Here is a 27,337-nt window from a genome sequence, read left to right as displayed (position 1 = left end):
AAGCCCCTGACTGCACATAATATTGGATTTCACTATAAAAAACACAAATTAACATTCATAAACACTAAATTAAGTCGCAACAAATGTAGTTTCTGTACTATAGCTAATAACTATAGCCTCTGTTTCCTAACTCGCTTTCTCATCTGTTACACAGCCAAAAAGAATAAAGTGTTTTTGACCATTATACGAGGCCCCCACCATACAGATATTCATAGTGCACTGCATGTAGCATTACATTAATCAGCTATGAAATTAGAAACACTTTGATAGTACTCCAAATTGAATTTAAGTGCAACTAATTTGGAAAAAATGGAACAATTATGCAGTCTGCAGGTTAAATGATTCCACTACGGGCCAAGCATAACATTGAACTTTGTTAACAAAAGGAGGAACGGCAGATTGAGTAAGCCAAATCTCATGCATGTCAGAGAAGCTGTGGCATGTTAGCTCATGCAATGTACTTTTCTTCCCCACAGCAACACCTCCTCTAGAGTTTCTCAGGAACAAGCAGGCACAGGCAGACAGACCCACATTACACCATTGTTAATAACAGAAGCTGGAATCAGGCCATGGGAAAAATAAATCTGTAACACTATTGTAGCTGTACACCTGCCAGCCAGCATGTGCATGATATAATCATTCTAATTCTTATAAAGGGCATGTCTGGTCCAGTTTGGTCTGCATGTCTCATGTAGTGTAAGCAAACAGGGAATTACCCTACCAAGGAATAAAGTATGATTTGGATAAGACAGACTTTATCTGTCTAAAAATGTTTAGTAGGTCTTTTACGGGAAAATATAGGGCTTTACAAAATTGCTCACAATTTCCCCCCAGAAAAGTGGTGAGGCTATTTAGCTTAAGCAGTTAAATGACTTTAGAAAAATGTCTTAAATGCTGTATGGTTCAACTGTAAAAATAAAGGGAATGTTCAATCTTAAAACATTTTATAATGTGCTTTTTTTCAAAATTGCTAAATTACTAACCAGATATTAATACACAAATACATTTTATTTCAAAGTAAAATGTGTAAATGTATAATAATATAACAATGGAATCGGTTTTACATTTACTCAGCATTTTGCAGAGCTTTCTGTGAGTGACAGGTGAATATAGGTTCCTGGCCTAAAACTTGTCAGTTAAATGCTGTCAAGTAGCCTCAGGCTGAGGTAATGTCTCTGCAGGCAGTTGAAGTAGTAGAGCGAGAGTTTGAGAGTTGTGCTTAAAAATGTTTTGCTTATGTTCACTGTCTTCTGAAACTTTCAGCACTATGGGTCATTTTTCTTTGATTCGAAAAAAACTAAGATATGTTTTCGCTCAGGTAATCACAATAGAACACTAAAAATAACATCAAAGAAACACCCAATTCAGGCAAACAAGGGATTTAAGCATGACTTCTTAGCCACTGATACATCCTATGTGAGTGCTGCTGTAGCCAAGAAGATGTTAGCGAAGTTAGGAGGTCAATAATAATTTAACTAACTCGCTTGCTTTTTGCCAGCACTGATTAGCTATTCACAGGCTTATGTTCTACTGAGATAACTTTGATTTCTCGTCACAAAATCTGGCATGAGATTAAGCAAGCAAAACTGTCTGTTAGGCAACACGGCAGGAGTGAGTCATAGGTATGAGAAACTTCATGGTTTGTCTCGCAGCAGAAATGCCTTGTTTATCAGACCTGATTGCTAAATACACATGCCTGTCACCATTCAAAGCATAGAATCACAGGTGTTTGGATATGCATGACATACCACTGCAGTGACGTGACTGAACAGTTTGGGTGCTCATGAGAACAGTGTTTACCTTACTACGGGACCAACTCCGCCCAGGCTTAGCATAGGCATTAATTTTGAATGACTTCTTCGGATGTCTCTGTACCATCTTATTTTAGCATGTTTGACAATAACGTGCTCTTGCTCTTCCTTTTTTATGATCACACAGTAATTATGCTAATTGACAAGTTTAGGTGTTCTACTCACATGTCTGCTGGATTCTTGGAACTTTTTCTGATAATCTGAATATGAATTCTTAGTACTTCCCTGTTTACCACAGCTATGGAATGCTTTAGCAAGGTATTCAGCTCTTTCAGGTAGAAGCTTTCACAGTAGAACCTATTCATGGAAAAGTCTTGTTCAGGGCAAGTGTAGACGAACTGCAGAGGAGAGTGATGTTGTCACAAAACCACAAGTTTCAGCGGTGGAACATTTTGTTTTTCCCAATTCAGAGAATCCCCTCCTTAAATCTAAGTTGTCTGAGCAACGTCTTAATGAAAGTATGTATGTAGTAACTGCTGTGTCTTTAGAGGACATTGTGACTTCTTTAAACCACCTACTTGCTATAAATAAATAAATGGTCAGATAAAGATAGCAAACCTGAAACTACATGTCAATGGTTTGATGTGAACTTTGCATGTACCTTCATTCATGTACAAAAATCCCTTTTGGTGATCCCCTGAATTTTTCACCTACTGACACCATCTTATCAAAAAGCTTTATGCTAAACTTAGATGGCCAGCATGGTGCGATAGCTGAATTAACTGATAACAATTGCATATCATCACTTTTAATGTTGTTATTTTGAACTGGTTAGTAAAGCGTGATTTTATCTACACATTCACTGTTATGGAAAAACAAATTGTTTCTTGCAACTTGACACATGGAAGTCAGTAAAGTGAGTTTTATTCCTTTTGCCCCTGTTTTGGGCTCACTGTTTAGATAAGCTATCCTTGCAAGCTAGTAGCTGACTTAGTCTGTATGCTATATAGCGCTTCATAGCTACTTATTTGTACCTTACTTCAATTTAGTTTAGGAAAAATAATAATAATTCATGCGCACAATTGTTTTTCTATAGTTCCATCAGCATGAGCCAACCCTTCCAACTAAAATGTAAATTGTCAAGGCAATATCTTACTGGATTTGCAGGGACCCATATACTTGTGCAATCCATGCAAAGAAACATACCTCAGTTTCTCAACTTTCTGAACTACAAATGGCTTATCATTACTTAAAAGGACACTAACCTTCAAAAAAGAGCCATCTTTATTTAAAAGCAGCAAAATTTAACAGAAAAAAATTGCTCATGCAATATCAAGTATTGTTCTGTCTCTGCATGTGTGCTTCTTTAGCTATGTAAAATTTCCCACGTTTATTTAATGTGGGGGGTTTTGTATAATTATTAATTAACCTTCGAACCTTTTGTGTTCCATGAATTCCATCAGCATAATGAGTTGAAATGAATCATAATAAGATAATTAGTGCCCTGCGGATGTCTTTCTGTAAAGTCAAGAGTTATGGAATTGTTTTACCGAAAACGAAAATCTGGGTTTTCCATATGGAGGAGAGCAGAAAACCCACACATTCAAAAGGAGAGGAACAGCAATTATGTATATTTTATTTTTGTGCATGTCTTGGTGTAATTGAGTGGGTGTGCACTTGTGCATGTTTTCTGTGCATGTGTGCATCTGATTCCTAATTGATCCATGCTGGCAGAGGCACCTGTAAGAGATCCATCTCCTCCACAGGCGAGGGGGCCAAGCTCTGCAGCATCTCCCACACAGATGGACCTCGCAGTGGGCGACTGTCCATGCAAACTCCCTGGCCCCTCACCAACGGATGGTGTATCACAGTGGGAACATCGTCACACATCAATCCAAATAAAGGCCTGGACTGCCTTAGCGATGACATTTAGATGCTGTGTATTGTTGGGTGAGAAAGGCGGGAGGTTTCTTTGGTGTGTTTGTTTTGGCTTTGGCGAAACAAGACTCATGTGCCAGTAATACCTTTTTTTCCATTGTGGGAGGGACTGCATGTGTAATTTTGTTTCTGCATGCATGTCAGAGCAGAAAATGACAATCCAGTTATACATAAGCCACACAAAAAGAACTCTACTTTTTACTGTTACTTTTAGTTATTTGAAGTATGTATTACACGTTATCTTGCTACTCATTAAAAAGTTGTAATTTTTTGCAAAAGGCCAAGTTAACAGCTCTCGAAACAGTTTCTTTTCTGAATGCTCGGGAATGTATGTTGCAGTTACTGATTGTGTTTTGGCTAGAGAATGATGCAGTAGTTGGGCCTTAATGCAACGTCTTTTCCCCACCCTCCTGTCACTACTGTGAGTGCTAATGAGGTCGCTTGTGTAAGTCATTAGCCTTATGTCTTATAGCCTTATAGCCTTGAAGTCTGCAATGGAAGAAATAATTATTTGATCCCGTGCTGAATTTCTAAGTTTGTTCACTTGTAGAGAGTCTGTAATTTATATGGTTATTATTGTTATTTTAACGAGGAGGAACAGAATATTAACTAAAAATATGTTTATGTTGCATAAGTTATAAATTGATTTGCATGTCATTGAGTGAAATAATTATTTGATCCCTTACAACCCAGCCAGAAGTCTGGCTCGCACAGATTGGCTAGGTTCCCGATCTGACACACAAATTACATTTAATCATCAATCAAGCACAGATAATTCTGATGTTAACTCATTACAGAGCACACCTGTCTAGAAGATGAGTTTCTAAAGTTTCCAACCTCTTTACCACCATGGGCTAGATCAAAGAGCTGTCAAACAATGATAGAGACAAGATTATAGACCTACACAAGGTTGGAATGGGCTACAAAACCATCAGCAAGAAGCTTGGCAAAGCTTTCTAACACATTATGCCATAATGGAGTGAAATTTTGTAGCACCTGCAAGGTCCCCCTGCTCAAGAAGGCACATGTATAGGTTTGTTTAGGCTCGAGCATCTCAATGATTCAGACAGTGCTTGGGAGAAAGTGTTGTGTGATGAAACCAACACTGAGTTATTTGGTATCAAATTGATCTGCTGTTTTTGGAGGAAGAGAAAAGCAAAGAACACCATTCCCACAATCAAACATGGAGGTAGAAACATTATGCCTTGGGCTGTTTCTCTGCTAAAGGCAGAGGACAACTTCGCTGCAGTGAGGGGTCGTGTACCATAAAATCTGAGACCTCCTTCTCTCAGCCAGAATATATAAGATGGACAGTGTTGGTGAGTAACGGAATGCATGTACCAGCGTTACATATTTAAAATACAAAGCGTGAGTAGGGGAGACCGGGGATAGTTGTAACATTTTTGACATTTCTGTCTGTAAATTGGAGCTTTTTTAAGGTAGTGGATTCAAAATGTAATGCAAAGTATTTACATGTCTCGGCTATTAAATAGTGCAGCTATTTTCTCTGCAGCACAATTACCCATTGCATGGTATGGTCTCAAACACAAAGAGTGAAATGTTACAATTAACCCCATAGTCTGGGTTAGTTGTAACATATCCTGGGGTGAAATGTAACACAATGAAATAAGGGTACTAACAAAGCATTAACATATAATCTTTGTTTATTCAACACATGAATGCACTTAGAGCCATTTATGTAGCTGTGTGTGTGTGTGACAGAATGCAGAAATCTAGCTTTTGAACATATTCCAACCCCCCAAAAAAGACAAGTTATGGAATTTTCTGCAACTGAATATTTCATTAATTTTGATTGGTCTTCCTTGAGTTTGGCCTCATTGGCTCAGTGGGCATTATAACCTACAACTCTTGCACCAATTTTGAACATAACAATGAAGCTGAAAAAATGTAGTTGTTCACCAGCATCGCAATTCCATTACTTTTTATCATGGCTTACCTTGGTGTGGTTTGCAAAGTGCTTCAGAAAGATGAGGAAATCTGTTTCTTGCACCCATCCTGACTTATTTCCACTACCAGTACTTCCTACTCGTCCATTTCTGACACAGTGGCCTGCATAATGTATGTGTGGGAACACAAACAGTGGAGGAATTGTGTTGCCAATGGCATTAACCGCATATACAAATGTGACCAGTGAACCTCTCTCTGCTGATGTTGTTGCCCCAACTTGTTTAATATAAGTTAAAGTAATAGTGTGGTAAGTTGTAACATCTGCATTATTGTTACAACTAACCCAGACTGTTGCTGTTACAACTGACCCAGACTCCTATAGCCATGAACTAGCTAACATTACAGCCAACGGCTAAAACATTAGCACTAAAGACCTACACAGAATATATCCCCATAGACATACAAATAACACAATTTAATTTTGATGAGTTTAACTGAAAAGCAAATAATGCTATTAGAAACTGAAATAAAGTAGAAAAACTTACTTTTTGGCATACAAATTACTTTTTTTCATGTTAAATTGTCTGTGTTTGACAAAATGTGCTGATTTTTCACATGTGACAGCAGAACTGAATTGGGCATGCACAGGATGAGTCACATCATTTGAAACTTAGCCCTGATTGGAGAAATTGGAAGTGTTACAACTGACCCACGTTACAACTATCCCCGGTCTCCCCTAACTGTATTCCGTTACAGTTAACATTTAAATTGGTGATAATTAGAATATAGTTACTTTGTTGAAATAAATGGATTGCACAGCAGTCTTTTCCTGTTTCATACGTTAGGCTATCCCCTCTCTAATTTTGGTAATTCCATGCAGTGCTGGAAACCCAAACAAAAAATGCAATAAGAGGCTCTAATGTAAGCATCTTGTTAATGTTGATGGCGTCAGCTACACAATGGACCCGGAGCCAAAAGAGCCAGCAGTGCACGGGCAGGAATGCATTTCTTACTTGGAAATTCTGACATCGCTTCACATTTAAAGAAGAAAGGGATGAGCAAAATCTGACCGTGCAATGCAAACTCTGTTTGCCAGCAACCAAGCTGCTCTCAGCTTCAAAAGACTCCGCCTCCAACCTAAAGAAACATCTGGAAGTCAGTTCTTTTTCTAAAAGCTAATGTTGGCCTCATTGCAAAAAGTGCAGCCTTACCTAATGTCCATCCTACTGTGACTCATTTTATAGTAAGATTAAAAAATCTAGTTGGTATTGCTTTCAGAGCTGCACATGATTATTTGCAGCTAGCAGGTTGTTAATGCTATCCATCAAGTCAAACAGTCTGCAGTCTATGAACTAACCTCAGCTAACGCCAGCTAACAATGTTAGCTTGGTGGCAAGTAGCCTACAGTAATAGCAATAAATCACACAGCAATAGCACATTCATGTAGTTGTAAAAAACATGACAATATATCAAGTAATCCAAAGTATCAAGTTCAGAATACTGTACTCACATTTAGTAACTTAACAGAATATGCTACAAACTACATTTTGGGCCATGTATTCTGTAATCTTAAGTGTAATACATTTTAAAAGTAACCTTTTCAACACTGACAATTACCTAAAACATACCACGAATGACTGGCTATAGAAGAAGCACATTAAGGTCACTGAGTGGCCTAGCCAGTGTCCAGACAACACTCCCATCTATGGAAGGAGCTGAAGCTTGAACTTGCCAAGAAACCCAAAGGATTCAGAGAGATTCCTCTTTCTGTAAAGAGGTTTGGGCTAAACCTCTTTACAGAAAGAGGGTCAATCGTGGCTCAAAAGTTGGCAGTTCGTCTTGTAACCGTAAGGTTGCCGGTTCGAGCCCATTGGGCAAGACACTTTACCCTACCGCCTACTGGTGTTGGCCAGAGGGGCCAATGGCGCGATATGGCAGCCTCGCTTCTGTCAGTCTGTCCCAGGGCAGCTGTGGCTACAACTGTAGCTGCCTCCACCAAATTCAAATTCAAATTTTATTTGTCACGTACACAGTCATACACAGTACGATATGTAGTGAAATGCTTGGACAACTGCTCGTGACCTAAAGAAAACAAAAAAGGAAAAGGCTATGAATAAGATAGGAAATAAATATGAAAAATTAAAAAGGGTAAATTTAACTAAGAAGGAATAAAATATAAATTAAGGTTAAAAATGAAATAACTGTACAACACAAATTAGAATGAAGGGTAAATTTAACTGGGAAGGAATAAGATAAAATATATAAATTAGAGTTGAAAATAAAATAACTGTACAACAAAATACACAATATAGAACTATATAAGAATGTATGAAGAAATCTAAATATAAATAAATATATACACAATAACAGCAGCTGTACAAGTATTAACCGGAAATGAAGAATATAGTGACCAGTGTTGTGCAAAAAAACAATGTCCAGAAAGTCCAGTGTGTGTGTAAGAACCATATGTGTGGGTCAGTACTGTGTGGTGGTGTGATTGAGAGACCGTATCGCCTGCGGGAAGAAGCTCCTCCTCAGTCTCTCTGTGTTGGTCTTCAGGGAGCGGAATCGCTTTCCTGACCTCAACAGAGAGAACAGTCTGTTGTTGGGATGGCTGAGGTCCTTCACGATCTTCCTGGCCTTGGTCCAGCACCGCCTGCTGTAGATTGAGTGCAGGTCAGGGAGCTCGGAGCGGATGGTGCGCTCAGCTGACCGCACAACCCTCTGTAGAGCTCGTCTGTCCTGCATGGTGCTGTTCCCGAACCAGGTTAAGATGTTTCCCGCCAAGATGCTCTCTATGGTGCACGAGTAAAAGTTCCTGAGCACCTTGGAGGGCAGTTGGAAGTCTCTCAAGCGTCTGAGGTGGTAGAGACGCTGTCGGGCCTTTTTCACCACGGTGTTGATGTGACAGGACCATGACAGGTCCTGCGTGATGTGAACTCCGAGGTATTTGAAGCTGTCCACTCTCTCCACTGGGCACTCGTTGATGACGGGGGTCTGGTAGTTCCTCTCCTGCTTAGTGCTGAAGTCCACTATCAGCTCCTTTGTCTTACTGACGTTTAGAAGGAGGTTGTTCCTCTGGCACCAGTTCTCCAGATTCCTAATCTCCTTCAGGTAGGCCGTCTCGTTGTTATCAGAGATCAGGCCCACCACGACGGTGTCGTCAGCAAACTTGATGATGGTGGTGGAGCTGGTAGTGGCCACACAGTCATATGTGTACAAAGAGTACAGCAGGGGGCTCAGAACACACCCCTGGGGGGCTCCAGTGCTGAGAGTGGTGGAGGCTGAGACATGTCCGCCCATCCTTACTGCCTGTGGTCTGCCAGTTAGGAAGTTGGAGATCCACTGACACATAGATGAGCTGAGTCCCAGATGCTCCAGCTTGGTGGTGAGTGTGGAGGGAATTATGGTGTTAAATGCAGAGCTGTAGTCTATGAAGAGCATTTTAACATAATTCCCCCTTCTAGTGTCCAAGTGAGTGAGTGATGTGTGGAGGAGATGAGAGATGGCATCGTCTGTGGAACGATTTGGACTGTAAGCGAACTGTAGTGGGTCCAGTGTGTCTGGTAGTGAAGAAATGATGAAGTCTCTGACCAGGCGTTCAAAGCACTTCATCACTACTGAGGTGAGGGCTACAGGGCGATAGTCATTGAGAGATGCAGGGTGGGGTTTCTTCGGGACAGGAACAATGATGGACTCTTTGAAGCATGTGGGGATCACCGACTGAGATAAAGAGGTGTTGAATATCTCAGTGAACACAGGAGCTAGCTGGTATGCGCAGTCTCTTAGGATACGACCTGGGATGCCGTCTGGTCCTGCTGCTTTCCTGGTGTTCACTCTTTTGAAGGCTCTCCTTACTTCATGCTCTGAGATGACGAGCACGTTTCCGGTGCTGGCAGTATCTTCCTGTCTGCAGCCGTTAGCGCCGCCAACACTAGCATTGTTGGAGACCTTAGCTGCAGCCTCGAAGCGAGCATAGAAAGTGTTCAGCTCGTCTGCCAGAGTCACGGCCGCGTTCGTCATACCGGTTGTTGGTGCTTTATAGTCCGTTATTGTCCTTAGTCCCCGCCACAGGCTCCTAGAGTCACTCTGTTGGAGTTGTGACTCTAGTTTCCTCCCGTAGCGCTGCTTCGCCTCTTTCACCAGTGTGTGAATGTGAGAGTGAATAAATAGTGGAATTGTACAGCGCTTTGAGGTTCTCGAAAAGCGCTATATAAATGCAATCCATTATTATTATTATTATTATTATTAAAATCCCTTCTGAAATGTCTGAAATCTAGGTGATCAACTACAAGAAACATTTTGTCTTTGTGCTTGCCAACAAGGGTTTCTCACCAAGAACTAAATCATGTTTTCATTGAGAGAATACTCATTCATTCACTTGCAATGTAATGTATAATGTTTCTGGATTTTTGGTTGATATTCTGCCTCTCTCCATTAAAATGAAAGTGCCATAAAAACAGAGACTGTTGATTTCTTTGTAAGTGAGCAAACATACAAATTCAAAATCATCAACTGTATGATTTATACTTGTGTCCCAATAACAGTAGAGAAAATGGAATTTAATTACTACTCAAAGAATTACTAGGATTTTTCTAGGATTGCAACTTGTCTCGCTGTCAGCTGTTACTTAAAAAGATTTTTATTAAAAAAAAGAACAAAACAGAGGTCTTATTGAGTTGTATCTGAACAATACAAAAAGAATCAACTATGGCAATAGTGGCCACATAATCAACAAATGTGAAAATAACAGAAATCCCAATTTTAGATGTACTATATTATCAAGCTGTTTAACTTTCCGTCCAGTGTTGACAGATCGCTCCACTAAATAGGTCTTATTTACCCAACTCATCTTACTTACTGTAAACTAAAAAAAAAAAAAAGATGTGGAAAATGTAATTGCAAGGTCTATTTTTCTGTTGATAGATGAAAACCACAAATAGAAACTGTATGATAATATTTTTTCATTGGGTTCCACATTTTCCACAGCACCACGCAGCTCACTTTATCATGGGTGGCCCCTGTGGAGATCAGATCCTGGGTATGATATCAATTCCTCTAGTAATTAAAGGGCTGATGTACCCTAAAATAAAATTCAGTGTCTTTCCTCTTACTTGTCGCATATGGATGCAAGTTATCCCACATACTTTCCTTTCAACCCTCTCCCGAATTATTATTTTATACAGGAAAACAGCATATAACACTCTGAAATACGCTGTAGATACTATTGCACACTATAGAGCAGATATATTATATTTACCTCATTAACTTTTATACCTTCACTCATAAAATTCAAACTTACACCCCACGAAGCCGAGTCTTCTGCCACAACACAGCAGGGTAATATCGCCGTCCGTGAAGGAAATGTGAGAGATAATGAGGTAAATATTGGATTGCTGCACCCACAGAGTAGTTGTTTTGGAACAAATGACTTGAATTATAACAATAACACTGGTTTGAAAGCGGCTTTAATTTATTTGGAAATGTTATTTAACTGTCAGTTAGTCTGGGAAAAGACAGAGATGGTAATGCTCCTATTTGGTGATCTTAAGTTTTCCATAACTATTTCGATTACCACTTCATACTACTCTATCAAGACTATTGGATTCTGTGTATGAAATTATTTAAGGTGAAATTCAAAGGTTTCAGCAAAACAAAAACCTGCAAAGACAAACCTCAAGATTGCAGTAAGGCTTTCATATCCTCCTGCAGTGTGGCTGTTGGAACACATAAGGACACATAGCTATAAGAAGAAATAGGGGGAGCAAATTAAAAATACATGTGGCATGCGTGAGGGAGTGAATGAATGAGCCGCCTCCTGTTATGTAATGCTGTGTTGTGTTCTGCAAAATATTGAGAAACTGCTTGCTTGGCGCTTGGAGTCCGGGCTTGAGACATTTTGCTGAAGTAAGACTCTGGAGCAATGTCTGTGTTTGTGTGTGTGTGTGCTACAGCCTCCTGGTTCAGTCTTAAAGATCCAGCCTGATCGAATAAACAGAAAACCTAAGTAAGACGAGAAAAAAAAGAAGGAAAGATGGGGAAAAAGAGAGAAAGAGCTCAGACCTTTGAAATGTCTCGCAAGTAAGTAAGGTGCAGAATAACTGCCAATACCAGAAAGAGAAAAACAGATTAAAAGGAACTGAGACAGAGAGTGACAAAAAGAAAGAAGGAGTGTTACGTAACTTTGTCCTCAGGAAGCTCTGCCAAAATTTGGCTGGGCTTGCCAGACTACTACGACGACAGAGATTTTCTCATGGAACAGATTAAACAGCTCAAGCGGGAAACCAGCAGATGTATGATGGATCCCAGTTCTACAAACTCCCATAAATTGCAGCGAAACACCTCAGTAGACGTTGTATATACTGCCTGGGGACTGAGATATGCCAGCACAGTGACAGTGTAGCAAGTACGACGGTTTTACTTACAAACTGCATGTTGAGATAAAAAGGAGAGGGGTCTTTATATCACCTGAGTTTTGATTATCTACAATTTTAAACCTTTTAGTCCATTTTTAAGCTCATTTACTATAGACTCCTACTTATCTGGTGATTTGCAAATACGCTCTGCATGTGTGTGTGTGTGTGTGTTTCTTCTCAGATGGATTTCAAGGAAAAAAAGGCCTTTCATTCAGATTCCAAGAAAACATCAAATGGGCAAGTCTGGTTTTGACAGTGACTAAATAGGGAATACCAAAATAGCCAGTTCCTGATTTCTGGAGGATGTACAGTTGCAAAGCAGAATTAAAAAGGGAACTTTTAATTTAAAGTGGTAGCTTGGCCTGTTCCCAGTGTGTAAAAATGAAAGCAAGAATAAAATACAAAATAACCATCTGTTCTCCTGGGAGAAAGTATAATTTAATCAAACCGTGCAATTTACTGGCCCTGTGTGCATAAATGGTATCTTTGTTGTGTTGTGTTTTTGATTGTATATACCTTGTATTCTAATATTTTTATTTGTCACCCTCAGATTTGACTGTCCTGAAGCAACATGTGGAAGAGCCCTCCTCTCCAAGTCTAACAGATACATTGTCTGTCTCAACCACCAGCAGTCAGAGCAGTGACACAACTGATGCCGGACTTCAAATGGTTCAGCCTCTATTGGACAGCATACATGAAAGAAATGTAGATACAGTACTTAATTGACTTATACTTGACTCTTTAGTTGCCATTACTTGAAAAAGCTTAAACACGAAGATAAAACAGATTAGAGAAAAATAATTTAATATAGTATTTCATGTAGTTTGCTCTGCAACTGTAGTGTGTAATAAGACTTGCTCTCTCTCTCTCGCTCTCTCTCTGTTTTTGTTATGCATGTTAACCATGAAACGTGTTTCCATGATCAGTGTCCTGCTTTTCAGGTAAATGAAACCATTTTTAAGAAGATACTGGTCCTAGAAAGGGAGAAAGTAAGACATTTCAAATGTTTTGATGCCCAAATGTCATATGGGTGTGATTCACAATTTTATGTTCTGTGAGAGAGTTGCATTACTTAATTTGTTGGCTTGATGGAGACTTTACAGAGTCTTCCTCACGTTAACACTGCATTACAAGAAGTGCTTATTCTGTAGTCATTTTTTTCCTTTAATTCTGTTTTTTTTTTTCTTTTCGCCCAATGTTAGGCCTTTCTGACCTCAACTGTTTAGCTGCCAATAATGGTGGATATTATGCTATTACAGTACTGTTACACAGAATGTATGTTAATCCATGCAGCATTCATATTTGAATATGTTATTTTTGATAAATAAAATCCATACATTCATAATAATCACTATTGTGTTTTTGTAGTAATTTGCACCAAAAACCTAAAACTTTTTTCAATTGATGAGTAACACTACAAAAGAGTTAATATCAAACTTAACTCTAGTTATGAGTTAAATTTTACTCTATATGGTAGTAGAAATTTCACTCCGTGAGAGTTTAGTTTTAACTCCTATAAAGAGTTGAAAAATCAACTCCCGGAAAAGAGTTACTCTAACTCTGCACTAGAGTTCATTCGATGGTCACGCATGTACACTCAAATGTAGTTAATCTGAACTCCCTGAGAGTTTATTCCAAAGACCAGAATTTGCTGTGTGGTAATATACAATTTACATACCACAAGGTGTGAGTGTCACATAGTGTGTTAGGTCTGAGCAGTCACGCAGCTTCTTGGATGATTGTGTTTCCAGGATGTCTGAAATGCATGTGATAAATCCAACTTACTGTTGAGCCATGAAAACAGCATTTTGTGATTGTTACCACAGGATATTAGACAAATTAAAAATGTTTATTTAAGAGTAACTGTACAAATCAAATCCTTCAAAATCTATCAGAGCATATATTTACTTACCTTCAGCTGTATAGATGACAAAACACACCTCTTTGACTGCTGCAAGTTCAGGAAAGATATCCTCATCCACCTCTATACCCTGCTCATCCGTGACTTTCAGTGCTGCATTTTCTGGTATGAGAAACTTCTGCTGCACTGAAGTAAAATCATCACTTAGTTAATAACAACATTATCATTTCTTCTTTAATGACTTAGTACAAACCATAACTTACCTGCTCTCACAAAATCTGTGAAGCTGACTTCTTCCAATTTTGCATATTTCTTTGTCTCTCTGTGTTTTACTTTTATCAACATCTTGGCCACCTACGGAAAAAAATACCTTTACTACTATGAAACACAACACAAGAAGAAGAGGTTGTTTATGGTAACTCTATGTAAACTGTGTATAACTTAATCAACGAACACTGTCTTACATTGAGTTAGCCTGTCCACACTAAATATTGCTTAAAATCTATTTAGCTAGGCTGGTTTAGCAGACAATGTGACTGCATGTTTGCTGTGTCCTTGTCTTTACAGTTCTGGAGACAGGGTTGTGTGCATGTCTCAGTGTGCAGCAGGACTAACTAACTGATGTTAATGGTACCTCAACATCTCATCAGTGCAGGCTGCACCTCTCTTTGGTTAAATACGGCCATTACCATGAGTCTAAACAGAATATTACTGTAGTTAGCTAACGTTAAATTAAACGTTGGTGTTAAAATTAAGAAATAGAAATAAACGTTTTCATTGACAACGTGAAATGTGTATCTTAAAATACAGTAAGATAAGTAAGTTAGCTAACTTTTGACTAGCATTAGCCTAGCTGCTATCTCCAAATCAGCATAACATACAGAAAACACATGTAGTGCTAGTTAGTTAACTTTATATTTTACTTGTGCATCCATGTAACTGAATATATATATATATAAATAACATCACTACACTCACAGAAAATTCCAAAGTAAATAAAGTATTTTTACCTCCTACATGTCGGAGTCCAAGAAAGAAACACAGATAGGCGCTGTAACGGTCGACAGACAAACAACACCAGCAATGTGTTGAATTAGACTCCTTAGCACCCAGTGAATGAACACCTAAATATTACACCGCTTTAGAGTACTCCCCAACACTGACTGTAGTATAAGGTGAAAAATAAACTCCCGGAATGTAACTCTTGCGCACTTTTATGCCTAACTCCAGAATATTTAACTCCAGTGATTTGCTGTGCAGGGGAAATGAAACCAAGGCCAGATAAGGTGCAAAACACAAAGCTGCAAGTGGGATCTGTGATTATGTCAAAACCAGTTCCAAACATCTATCTTTAAACAGGACAGGAATCTTTCAGCATACCAAAAGGACACTTTGCATGCATCTCTGCAGTGTCAATGGAATCTGACAAATGGCACTGGCAATAGCTGTCGCTATATGTTGACGACATGTTGAATATTTGTGGCAGCTAGCTCAACAACTGTAGTCAAATGTTTCGGTTGTCATTCCAGTATGTGGAAGAGCTGAACCTGGCATTAGAAACAAAATGGAAACTATTCACAAATTTTCTTGTGGATTAACTATTCATTCGCTTACCACAGTTTCTGAATATATATATGTAGTCTTTGTATGAATAAGCTAATTAACAATGAACTCTCAAGCCTTATGTAGTGTTATGTAGTGCATAATTGATGTTGTCTGAGCTTGTACGCAGATTTTCTCGTACATAGATTTCAAAGAAAACAGGCCTCTCACTCAGATTCCAAGAAGAAAGCCTTCATATGGGCAAGTCTGGTTTTCACTGCGACTAAATGGGGAAAACCTGAACACACAACTCCAGCTCATGATTCCAGGAGGACAAGATTTTTCAAAGAGGCATAAAAGAAGTGACATTTCATTCAGCATTAGAAAAAGTGGTGCCTTGCACCTCTGTCTGTTCCTAGTGTGTAAAGGTGAAAGTAAGAAAGGAGGGAAAATGAACATAATCAGCCAATACAGTGAAGTCAGATAAAGGGAAGGACACAAAGCTCACAAATATGACTTGAAGCATAGTCGCCAGTGGAACATAGTAATGTGCAAAAGTCCTGAGCCACCCCTCATTTGCTTATATTTTGGCAAAAACCCAGTCTCGAGCAGGAGTTCTAAAGAAATTAAAATGATTTAGGTGTATTGTGCAGCGTGTCCTTTAAAAATCTAACTAAACTGGACAAGTGAGTCTTCGCTTGGTTGAAAAAAGGAGAAATGCATATATCTACAACAGATCAAAAGTATCTGAAAGTCATGTCTGTAACAAATTAAAATATATATATATAAGCAAAGACCTGACACAAGACCTGAGAGATCTTCTGAGTCTTCAACTGATACATCTGCTGTTCACTGAGGCATCATCAGAAATAGTCTCAGTGGAAGGGTAGCTGTTAAAAAGCCATTCTTATAGAAGATAAAGAAGGAGAAAAGGCTGATGTATGCCAAATTACGCATGAACTGGACTCAAAATCAATGGCAGCAGCTCCCATGGAATATTTTTTTTTTAAGTGATGCCTTACATTCCCTAATTACTCCCTGGAGAGAGTAATTTGTTACACATCTCTCACAGTTTTGCAATACTCTATAATATAGCATGGAAAGCACTGTAAGATAATTACCAGTCTACTATACAGACCTGAGGCTACAGACCCCCACACTGGCACAAATTCCTATGCTAATGAGGACAAACACAAGCTTTTTCTTTTGCTGTTTAACTGTTAACACAAAGCCACAGCTATGCTGAAAACAAGCCCAAAAAGCACTTTACTGCCACAGCGATTTTACTGTCAAGACAGGTACAAGCACAAATGGAGGCCGCAGTGCTTGTCTTCAGTTGCCGTACACTCAGCTTGAATATCATGCTGGGTACTTTGTTAGTTTTGTGTTAGCATGCTGTCTGTGCAGATGCTTGAAAAGAGCCTACGTGTTAGCGGCAGAGGAGTTGATTCTGTCTCCGATGCAGTTTACAGTTTGCCACCACATTCTCATCCTTTCAAGTTGTACAAAAAAAATAATAATGTCCACATCTCCCCTCCTCAAAAGTTGTAAACTGTTCCACCAATTAACTCCTCCCTGGATGCAGCTAATTATAACTGGTGTGGAACTTTTTATCTGCATATTGTGCATGATTGACTAGCCTTTGTAACATAAGTAACAACTGCAACATGGTAATATGACTGTAATGTGATTCCTCAATATAGTATGCTAATGCACTATATTATTGCATTACAGAAAGGATGTGGTTTAAAAAGGTAAAACAGATTATGTAGGTTGTTAGTTAAAAATAAAGAGAGAGCTAATAAAAGTGGCAATTTACAGATGTTATTTTTAATTAAAGACTAATTTGAGGAGTAGGAAGTATGATGCAGCCTGGATGATGACTTGACATGAAATTTGCTTTGAGGTAATTCATTTGCCATTACTTTATAACAACAACAAAAAGAGAGTGACATTTAAAAGTTTCCTTAATGCTTCACACTTGCCAGATCATGCCGCTCAGTCATGTGTGCATTGCTCTCTACCACGAACAAGTCAGCGCTCTCATTTACTGCCTAATTGGGCTCTCAAGGATAATGGCTTATTTGTTTGTTTCTGTTTGACCGTGAGCAATCAACAGTCTGTGGATGTTAAGAGTGTGTGCTTTCATTCTCCATCGCTGTATCTGCATGACCGGCTTTGTGTATTTTTGTGTGTTTGACACGGCCCCTTTCCTCAATGTTAATGTCATGTGAATGAGGCAGATCTATGGCAGGTGCAAGAACAGCTTGAGGCTTGTGTCATTAGCCCACCACCGGTGTCACTCTGTCCTGTGCTGATCCAGCCTGGCACCTTTCATCCACCACATGCTGCTCACACACTTTTTTTTATGAAAGTCTGTATTCCCTGCAAAATGATTTAATGCCTCAAAGTGCCAGTCTCTGTAACTGTTGACTGGTTATAAATGAACTAGAGGCAGATTCCGTGGCGCCTGCTCTTTTCTTTGTTTTTAGCCAAGATTCATTCAAGCCTGGAATAAACGGCACTTCTGTCAGTGTGATTTAATTGTGCGCTGCGAGAGGTTGCAAAAACACGCATAAATTATTGGTGACAAAATTAAAAAGAAGTAGGGGTTGAATAAAGGCAAAAACACTTTGTCCTCCAGATGTAAAAGAAAGTGAGATGAACCCAGTAGGTGTTGAAACGTGTCATTTCGAGCGTTTGACACTTTTGAATGTGTGAGAAAAACATGAGTGGAGGTTTCGGAGTGGACCCGGAATTGGGACAGAGTGACAGACTGCCCCGGTAAGCCTTTGGCACTGTCGTCATGCTGCATTGTGGGTAACACTGCATGACACAACCACAGGAGTCGGAAAATGAATTTTCCACTGTGGACGCATGGCTTTGGGGTGATTAACAAGGTAAATGTTACTCAATACTAATTAACACTTATTGAAGCCCTTTAATGTGAATTTAATGTGAATTGCCATGAATGTTTAATTCTTGATCAAAGGAGCAAAATGAAACACCTCAGTGACTCAGTGGTTTCATTTGAAACAATTCATATGCACGATTACTAATGTGGTAATAAATCCAAATAAACAATTTCTCATCTTGAAAAATGTAATCTCGATAAGTTCTGTGAATATATAGACATATGTTTAACCTTTTTCATATAGTAAAGCTTTGTACGTAGGCACCTGTATTTTCAAAGCTCTGGCTTGTCATTCATAAAGTTCTGCACAATCCAACTTGACTCCTGCTGTGACATACAAGCTCAGTGCGCTGCAGGCAAAGTGGAAGAAACACGCAAAACTTTTACATCAGCAATCGTAGTACACCACAGGGCAGAAGCATTACAAGGAAAGGTCATATGGATTTTTTCTTTAGAAAAGGTACTGCATACCTTGTCAACTATATTCACATATAAATTTAAAAAATAGTAAATGATACTTTGGAAGTGGAAATTACATATCAACTATTTGGAAGTAGAGATGCATAAAGCTTCTAATTTTCCCCTTTTTTTCTTGAGATCTTTGTCAAGATACCAAAACCAAGACATGAATGTTTTGGGTTTTTGGGTTTTAATTCAAAACAGTGGTGATACTGTGTAAATTCATCTAATAAAATTGAAATATTGGTGGTATTTTATATTCCATTCACATTTTCCCCATTGTGTAGCGATGGTTCAGCTGGGTCATTGCTGTGGTGTCTTCACTGAAAAAATCCAAAAAATTAGACAAGCAATTGGTACATCAACAGCAGATCCAGGATATGTACTGTGTCCACCAAAAAACTGTTTAAACACCATGAAACAGTTTCAACCTATTAACAGCAAAGACCTGGAGGACATCTTAGGTCAACTGAACTCCTCCTCCTGCTGTTTAGATGTCCTGCCAACAAGTTTTTTCAAAAAGGTCTCAAAGACTTTAGAGTCAGACCTGTTACAGATCGTCAACTTTTCCTTAATGTCAGGTGTGTTTCCAGAACCACTAAAAACTGCTGTAATCAAACCTATACTGAAAAAGGACAATCTTGACAAGACACAAATGAACAACTACAGGCCGATCTCAAATCTCCCGTTTTTAAGTAAGATCATTGAAAAAGCAGTTTCTCAACAGCTCAATTACTTCTTAAAACAGAATAATTGCTACGATGCCTTCCAGTCAGGTTTTAGACAGAACCACAGCACTGAAACCGCTCTGACCAAAGTGTTTAATGACATATGTCTGAATACAGACAGTGGAAAAATGTCAGTCCTAGTTTTACTGGATCTCAGTGCAGCATTTGATACAGTTGACCACAACATATTACTCAAACGACTGGAGAACTGGACAGGTCTTTCAGGAACTGTACTAAACTGGTTCAAAACATACGTAGAAAACAGGAAATACTTTGTATCAATAGGTAACTTCACATCTGAGCAGACAAGTATCACATGTGGAGTTCCCCAAGGTTCCATCTTGGGACCCCTTCTGTTTAACATCTACATGCTCCCACTGGCACAGATTATAAACAACAACAAAATAAACTATCACAGCTATGCAGATGACACACAAATATATATCACAATGTCACCAGGAGACCGAGGCCCTGTACAGGCTCTTGGTAAATGCATTGAGGAAATCAATGACTGGTTGTGCCACAATTTTCTCCAGCTAAACAAAAACAAAACTGAGGTAATAGTCTTTGGCGCCAAAGAAAAACGATTACAGGTCACCAGAGAACTTCAATCTATACATCTAAAAACCACAAACCAGGCGAGAAATTTGGGTGTAGTGATGGATGCAGACCTAAACTTAGAAAAACACATTAAGACAATAACAAAGTCAGCTTACTATCACCTCAAGAATATATCAAGGATAAAAGATCTGATGTCTCAACAGGACCTGGAAAAACTAGTCCATGCATTCATCTTTAGTAGGCTTGATTACTGTAACAGCATCTTTACAGGTCTACCTAAAAAATCAGTCAGACAACTACAGCTCATTCAGAACTCTGCTGCTCGAGTCCTCACTAAGACCAAAAAAGTGGACCACATCAGTCCAGCTCTGAGGTCCTTACACTGGCTGCCTGTCCGTCAGAGGATAGACTTTAAAGTTCTGATGCTGGCCTATAAAGCTCTGAATGGTTTAGGACCAAAATACATCAATGACCTCCTGACCCAGTATGAACCATCCAGATCCCTCAGGTCATCTGGATCCGGTCTTTTATCAGTTCCCAGAGTCAGAACCAGACACGGAGAAGCTGCATTCAGCTTTTATGCTCCTTATATCTGGAACAAACTCCCAGAAAGCCTCAGATCAGCTGAAACACTCAGTTTATTTAAATCCAGGTTGAAGACTCACCTGTTCTCAGCTGCATTTGAATAAAGCACCAAATCCACACTTTAAGCTTAAATTTCAAAACTTACATTTAACTACTGATTTTATCTACTGTTCTGATTTTATCTGTTTTGATTTTATATACTGTTGTTTGTTTGTTTGTTAATTAGTTAGTTAGTTTATTTGCTTGTTTTATTCAATTTTAAATCATGCTTTTTATTTGTTCTTGTTTCTAATGTCTCTGTAAAGCACTTTGAATCACCTTGTTGTTGAATTGTGCTATACAAATAAACTTGCCTTGCCTTGCCTTGCCTAAAGTAGCTGAAACACAGCAGAGCTTGTTTGTTGGACTGAGTGGCTCTGGGGAGTGCCCTGCTGCCACACTGGTTGCCCCAGTATACACTGGCCACACACACACACACACACACACACACACACACACACACACACACAGAGAGAGAACAACCTACACACAAGCCTATGATCACAGCGTTCATTGTCAGCGTGAACCAGGGTGGCACAAACAAACACAAATTGGTTACCATTCTTGCAAGCGATCAAACACACACAAAAAGACATGCACACAAAATGCTCCCATCTGTAATTGCATTGACATACCAGCCCACATACTGAGAAACACACACACACACACAATCCCCTGAGCCCAATATAGAGTCCATTACTTCGGAATGCCACACTGCTTTCCTCAAGACACGAGATGCACTCAGACTTCGCCGAACCTGACTGGGGTGAGTCACACAGGGCTCCGAGAAACCGACATGATTGCCTAGTTACCCGTGTGGCTACAGCAACTACATGTTTAAGGACAGAGTGACTCACAAATGCCCAAGATTACCCTGGCATTATAACCCACAGCTTGTGTAAATACAGGACTGTTATTCCTACTGAGTTCTCTCATTCAGTGTTTGCAGCAGAGTGATTCATACAGTAACAACACGTGAGTGCAACTGCTCTGAATGGGGAAAGCATGCATTTACAGCGGACTCGGGGGGGGGAATTCCCAGTTAAATGGATTGCCAACTTCACTCTGCAGTATTCGTGAATATTCTGTTTAGATTATAAGTTGCAAGGAGGTTGCTCAGAGAGCTTGGTGATCTGGCAAAACTCATAGCAATACTCATCAGTGACACATAAGATAAATAACCTTCTTCTTTATAAAACAGCATGGCTGATCTAGGATCATTATGTCTACATTTTAGGAGATAAGGAGGAAATACCACCAGGAGGATTTTCAGTGATCAGGGCTTTTAATAGGAAACGCCAAGTCAGCATAAAACGTTGCATAACTGAGAACGTTGAGGAAATCTCCTGAGCAAAGCTTAGCTTCTATTTTAAAAGTATATCACTATCTGACAAGGCTTCAAAAGGTATTCATAATTAAAATTGAAAAGAAGGGTAAAAATCACATATTTGAAACTGCAAAGACATCAAAATCACTAGTGAGTCTATAAAAGGCCTTTAAACCTCGTCAAGGGAATCCAGCACTGTTAAGGACCTAACGGTTAACTCTTTCATTTATTCCCTTGAGCTAAGCTGTGTAAGTGTTTTTGCAATTTAAAAAAAAAAAAAAAAAAAAAAAGAGAATCAATTAAATTGTGGTGCAAACACGTTTTCAGAAGGAGTAGTCTGTCAGCTATTAGTCCTCTTCCTCAACAACCACGAGAGAGAGATGCTTGAACTTTAAAAACTGGCATCTTCATGCTTTGCCATCCCAACATCTATATATATTTTAAGAAAAACCTATATGCAACACACTGGGGAAGTCAGGAAGCAAAGAGTAAATGAATGGGGGTAACTGTGTGGATGGCTTCATTTACATATATTTTGAATATGACAGAGGATCTGTTTCTTTTTTGCCACTGCTACAAGGCAGCTTTTCAATATTTGCACATTGTCAAGGGACTCCACGACATTGTGGAGATGCCATGTTGCTACCAAATGATTCAGCCATACTGCAAATGACGTTATAGGTAAGCAAAGGACATTTATGTTTTTTATTGTGATCACATTGTTATCAACAAAATAAAATACTTTTCTTTTTGATTTTTTTTTTATCTTTTGGTGCTTATTTTCCTCACAAGATCTGTTTTGCTTTGCATAAAAGGCATTTAGACAGGATATGGAATACCTTTGGGTGGGGGATAACCTTTAGAGTGGGAAATCTAGGTTACAGTGGGAAGGAAGGGGTCACATTCCTGTTTGTTTTCATTATGGGATGGCAGGCGCAGTAGAAATCTGAATAGGGATGGGTCGTGCAAGGTCCTCTGGGGTCATTCCCTCCCATCATCACATTCGCAGCTGCTGGGGCAGGGCTGCGTGGGAGGATGAGGGCAGAAGGAAAGTCTCCCATGATGTACACTCCTCGAGCCTGTTGGACTTGGAGTTGAATGTGAAAGACGAGGTGGTTCTGTTCAATCCCGCTGAATGTAGTTGAGTTAAAGCACTGTTATGTGGCTGCCTGGCATGAATGAATGAGTTTCAAAAAAAGGAACATCAATGGTCAGCCAGACTTCCTTGCATAAACAAAGGTTTAAATAAAACTCAGCAGCTTGAATGCACTGCTTCTGTAGACTCCGCATATAGAACAAAAGTGGGGCTCTTAAGCTGATGATTACTTTTGCCTTATTTGAGGTGTGTTTAAGCAGCATACTCCAATACCTCATTTCACAAGGAAATATGAGACTCAAAGTAAATATATCCAATAAAAACAAATTTGACAAAACTGGGACAAAAGTCAACCAACTGGCATGTGTTCCTTTCATTGAGTATCTTTCCACACTATCCAGTGTCTCCAGATCGCTGCCATATCCTCCACTATTTGTTCGTGTCCTTTGCATTTCACATTGACAGGGGATACGGCTGCTTCCTTCCTCTCATGAGCAACAGGATGTGTGCTACTTGGACAGTACGTGCAAGTTTTTGTGACCTACAAATCATTTTTAGCTCTGATTCCAAGTGGAAATGCCGTCACAGGTGCTATATGCTGGTAAATAGCAATGAGTAATAACTCTTTGCAGTTATTTTAATTTGGCCACACTGGATCAGCCTATTTAAGGTCAGGTGAGGACACTCCAAAACCTTAATTTCTGTTGGTTGCTCTTTTCTAACCATGCAAAGGTGGACTTGCTGCTTGTTTCAGAGCACTGTCCTGCTGCATAACCCGAGTGAGCTTGAGCTTCAGGGTGGGGACTAATGGCTGGACATTCTCCTTCAGGATTTTCCAGTAGGGAACAGAACTCATGATTTCATCAATTATGGCAAATCGTAGAGGTCCTGAAGCGGCTAAGCAATCCCAAACCATCACGCTAACACCACCATGTTTGACGTTCTTTTTATGAAATGCTCTGTCACTTTTATCCCAGACATAATGGGAAAATACACTTTTTCCCTTAATAAATGAAAAATCATCAGCTGCGGTTTGCATTTACTCTGGTCGTCTTTGTCTAATATTAAGATTTGTCTGTTGAGCTGAAAAGTGTGAAAAGAAACGTTTCTTTACTTTTTCACAGCACTGAATGTCTCATTTCATCTAAGTGTCATTTCAAAATTGTGGTATTGTGCAAAAGTATCTTGTAAGGACTTACTTAGGTTTAAGTTGCTAAACGAATGTATCTCCAAGTGTCCGAACCATTAACATAATTCCTTTAACAAGAAAAGCAATGGTGCAGTACAATATAAGCCATTATGGAAAAACTGCATTTTTTTTTATTACGTTACCGGGATTAACAGGCCCTATGCATATCTCATTCATATGATTCAGTCGTAAATTCCCAAGGCACTGTTTAGTCATTTTAAAACCAGCTCTCATCTTTTTTTCTGCTTTGTCAGGTAGAGATTTTGATGATTCGACTCATTAATTCAAGCCCCTCGCTAAGTGCTGGACTGGTAATGGAGATGAGGAACCAAACTGCGCCCATCTTTGAAATCTGTGGCACTATACTGTGGAAATGTAGCTTCATTATGGCGCAACATGCACTTAACTAGTGTTATTATAGCTGTCCACTGGTTAATATGATGTAGAAAAGCAGTGAAAGGACAACGGAGGGTTTTTGACAGCATGTGATAATAATCTGTCGACAGCTTGAAAACATCTGAAGAGATTGTTCTCAGTGCCAATATATGACAATCAACAGGTGTGTTCTTCGGTTTTATTCAATCACAACCAAAAGTTGAGGTTACTATTCAATAATAAGTCGTTGTTTTAATTTTAGACCATCAATCACACGCAAGAGTTAAATTCATCGATTCATATCTCACATTTTTCTCTGGGTGAAGCTGCTGTCTTATTCCACCAAGGATCAGCGTTCAATTTATCTCACTCCTGCTACAATTCAACAGAGGTGATAAATCTCCAGAGCTAAAGCAAAAGCTAAAACAACTGACCTCAGCGCTCATTGATAAGGGCTGTGCTCCTCTAAACTGAAATCAATACTTTATCTTTTACAGTTTTTTACATCACACACATTTAGCTGATCGTGTGGAAGGGATGCTTCTTTTTGTTCAGAGATGCTGAATTCTTCAGTTTCACTTTATTTCAGCAAGAAGATACACCCAGCTCCCTAAAATTCAGGCACATATGTACAACTAAAACAATGCAAACAACTAAATTATATGATTTTTTTTTCTGCAAAGGAAAATGTCTTTGACAACCACATTTGTAATGCATACAGGGAACAAACTTGTGACACTTTGGCTCCTGGTTAGTCTTTTTGCCATTTGATCACCCTGCTGCTCTATCAAATCTACAACAAAAGTACAGTGTTCAACTAGAGGATGCTTTTCGCAAGAGACCAAACCACAGAAATTCTGCACACTTCACAGCATATTGGTCAAGGTAAAGTGAAGGATTGTGTTTCTATGGAGTAACCGGTCATGAGATGAAGATGACTCACAGTCAGCTGTTGCTGTTTCCTCCTCAGCACTCTGGCTGCCATCAGCTATTCCTGTAAATGGCCCTTTGATTACAGGTGTGTGCACACAAACACACAAATTCAGATATGCACAAACACACACACACGCACGCACACACAAACAAACGTATGCATGAATGCATTCACCGACAGAGACTGGAATAAGTGCATTCATGCACCAGCGAACAGTTTTGTACACAGGTCAACACTCCTGTTACAGCAAATGCATGATTCCATTTTAGCTGAGCTAGAGCCCTACAGGATTACTATCTGCATCATCTTCTCTATAAATACAAGAGAGTAGAACAAGATTACAGTCCATAAATTATTAGTTGCACACACTGAAGAGAATTATATAGGCAAGCACAAGGGACGGGTTCTCCATAAGTGCATCTAACTGTGATGTAATCACTGTAATCAGAATGATCGACATTGCAACATTTAATAGAAATTAATAGAAAAAAATGCAGTAGAAAACTCTAACCTGCAGTTTTCAGGCATTTGCAGATAAATTTCACTGTAGAGAGTTAACATCAGTTCTTAATCCTCGCATAGCATAACTGTATTAAGTCGCATTGCTGCTTCAGAGGTGCCATGTTTTTTGCCGTGTTTTGTTCTTTGACATGGCACAACCTGAAACAATGTGTATTGTTCATTAAAATAAAGCTTTGTGTCTGTTTACACACACACAAGAACTTTAATTTTTTGAAAAAGCTTAGAGTTAGTTGACACTGAACCCTTAGTTATGTTGCTAAAAGCTCAGGCTGCTGGAAGACCTCACATAATGCACTCAGCACTTATTCTCCACTTCCACCTTTTCACTCCCGGTGTGTTTTTACACCTTTATTAAGCATCATTAACTTTTATCGACTCTCTAATTTTGTGTTTTATCTCATTTGTTGTATCTCTCTGCTCTGGTTTTTGTTATCTCTTTTCTCTAAGGCAGATCCTGCTAGTGATGTCTTTTCTCCTTACCCTTGCTTAACGCTTGCTTAACCAGTATACTGTACAACATTTAGCATCTTGAGCTTACTGATGGTGTGAACTCTCAAAATATAAATAAAACTGACGTGACTTGAATTAAATTCAGTTCAGTTTAGTTAAACTGGTTCATGCTATGTGTTACCACAAGTCTTATATATATGTCAGTGAAAACAAGCTTTACAACTTAACGTTCGTTTTATGCCACTCAGATGATCATGACATGGAGTGCAGGACGTTTTATTTCTCAGCCGCCAAGCTATGCATTATGGTTGCCCAAGGGCACATGTGGCCTATTCTTTTAACAAAAACAAAAGAAGCTGTTCACTGCTCAGTCAAGTCATACAAGGTTTCCAAATGACATCACACACTAATTAGCACATCAATACATTTGCTACACCACTTCTGTTTTTCCCAAGCTTGTAGAAGGCTGAGTGTATTGCAATTCGTCGGACACTACCGTCTTTCAGGTCAGCATCAACTGCACTAATTTGTTTTCAAAATGCTTTGGGACTCCACACAGGACTCCTAATGGTTGGCAAAGTGTTTGGAGCTCTCGCTTGTCCCTTTTAAAAATGATGTCACCAGCAACAAATTTACCAACACTTGACAACATCGCACTTTTTCTCACTTAAAAGCTTTTCATATATGCCATGCAAGACATATAGGCACTCACCGTCCCTATACATTTATCTGAGTCTTTCCA

General features: G+C 39.1%; 1 protein-coding gene and 1 long non-coding RNA gene across 4 annotated transcripts in view; one reads left to right on the top strand and one right to left on the bottom strand.

Annotated features, from left to right (window-relative positions):
* LOC309693110 (uncharacterized protein) overlaps nucleotides 1-27,337 on the bottom strand; it is a 72,004-nt gene that overhangs the window by 605 nt on the left and 44,062 nt on the right. The window contains exons 1-4 of one of the 3 annotated variants that reach the window (XM_082512091.1): nucleotides 14,885-15,123; nucleotides 14,138-14,228; nucleotides 13,926-14,060; nucleotides 13,692-13,769 (exon numbers count right to left, since the gene is read on the bottom strand). In XM_082512091.1, coding sequence (XP_082368217.1) covers nucleotides 13,692-13,769; nucleotides 13,926-14,060; nucleotides 14,138-14,219 — 295 coding nt within the window. In that variant the 5' untranslated portion in view covers nucleotides 14,220-14,228; nucleotides 14,885-15,123. Of the gene's footprint in view, nucleotides 1-13,613; nucleotides 13,770-13,925; nucleotides 14,061-14,137; nucleotides 14,229-14,508; nucleotides 14,863-14,884; nucleotides 15,124-27,337 lie in introns of those variants that run through there. The other 2 variants (XM_082512093.1, XM_082512092.1) reach the window with 2 other exon arrangements.
* Nucleotides 9,300-13,361, top strand: LOC309693113. Its single transcript, XR_014272575.1, has 2 exons — nucleotides 9,300-13,002; nucleotides 13,216-13,361. It is a non-coding gene; the product is annotated as an uncharacterized lncRNA (long non-coding RNA).

Source organism: Aulonocara stuartgranti (assembly GCF_965226115.1).
Source record: "Aulonocara stuartgranti genome assembly, chromosome: 18".
Taxonomy (NCBI): Eukaryota; Metazoa; Chordata; class Actinopteri; order Cichliformes; family Cichlidae; genus Aulonocara; species Aulonocara stuartgranti.
The sequence above is the reverse complement of the archived record's forward strand: the minus strand, read 5'-3'. Positions and strand labels throughout refer to the sequence as shown.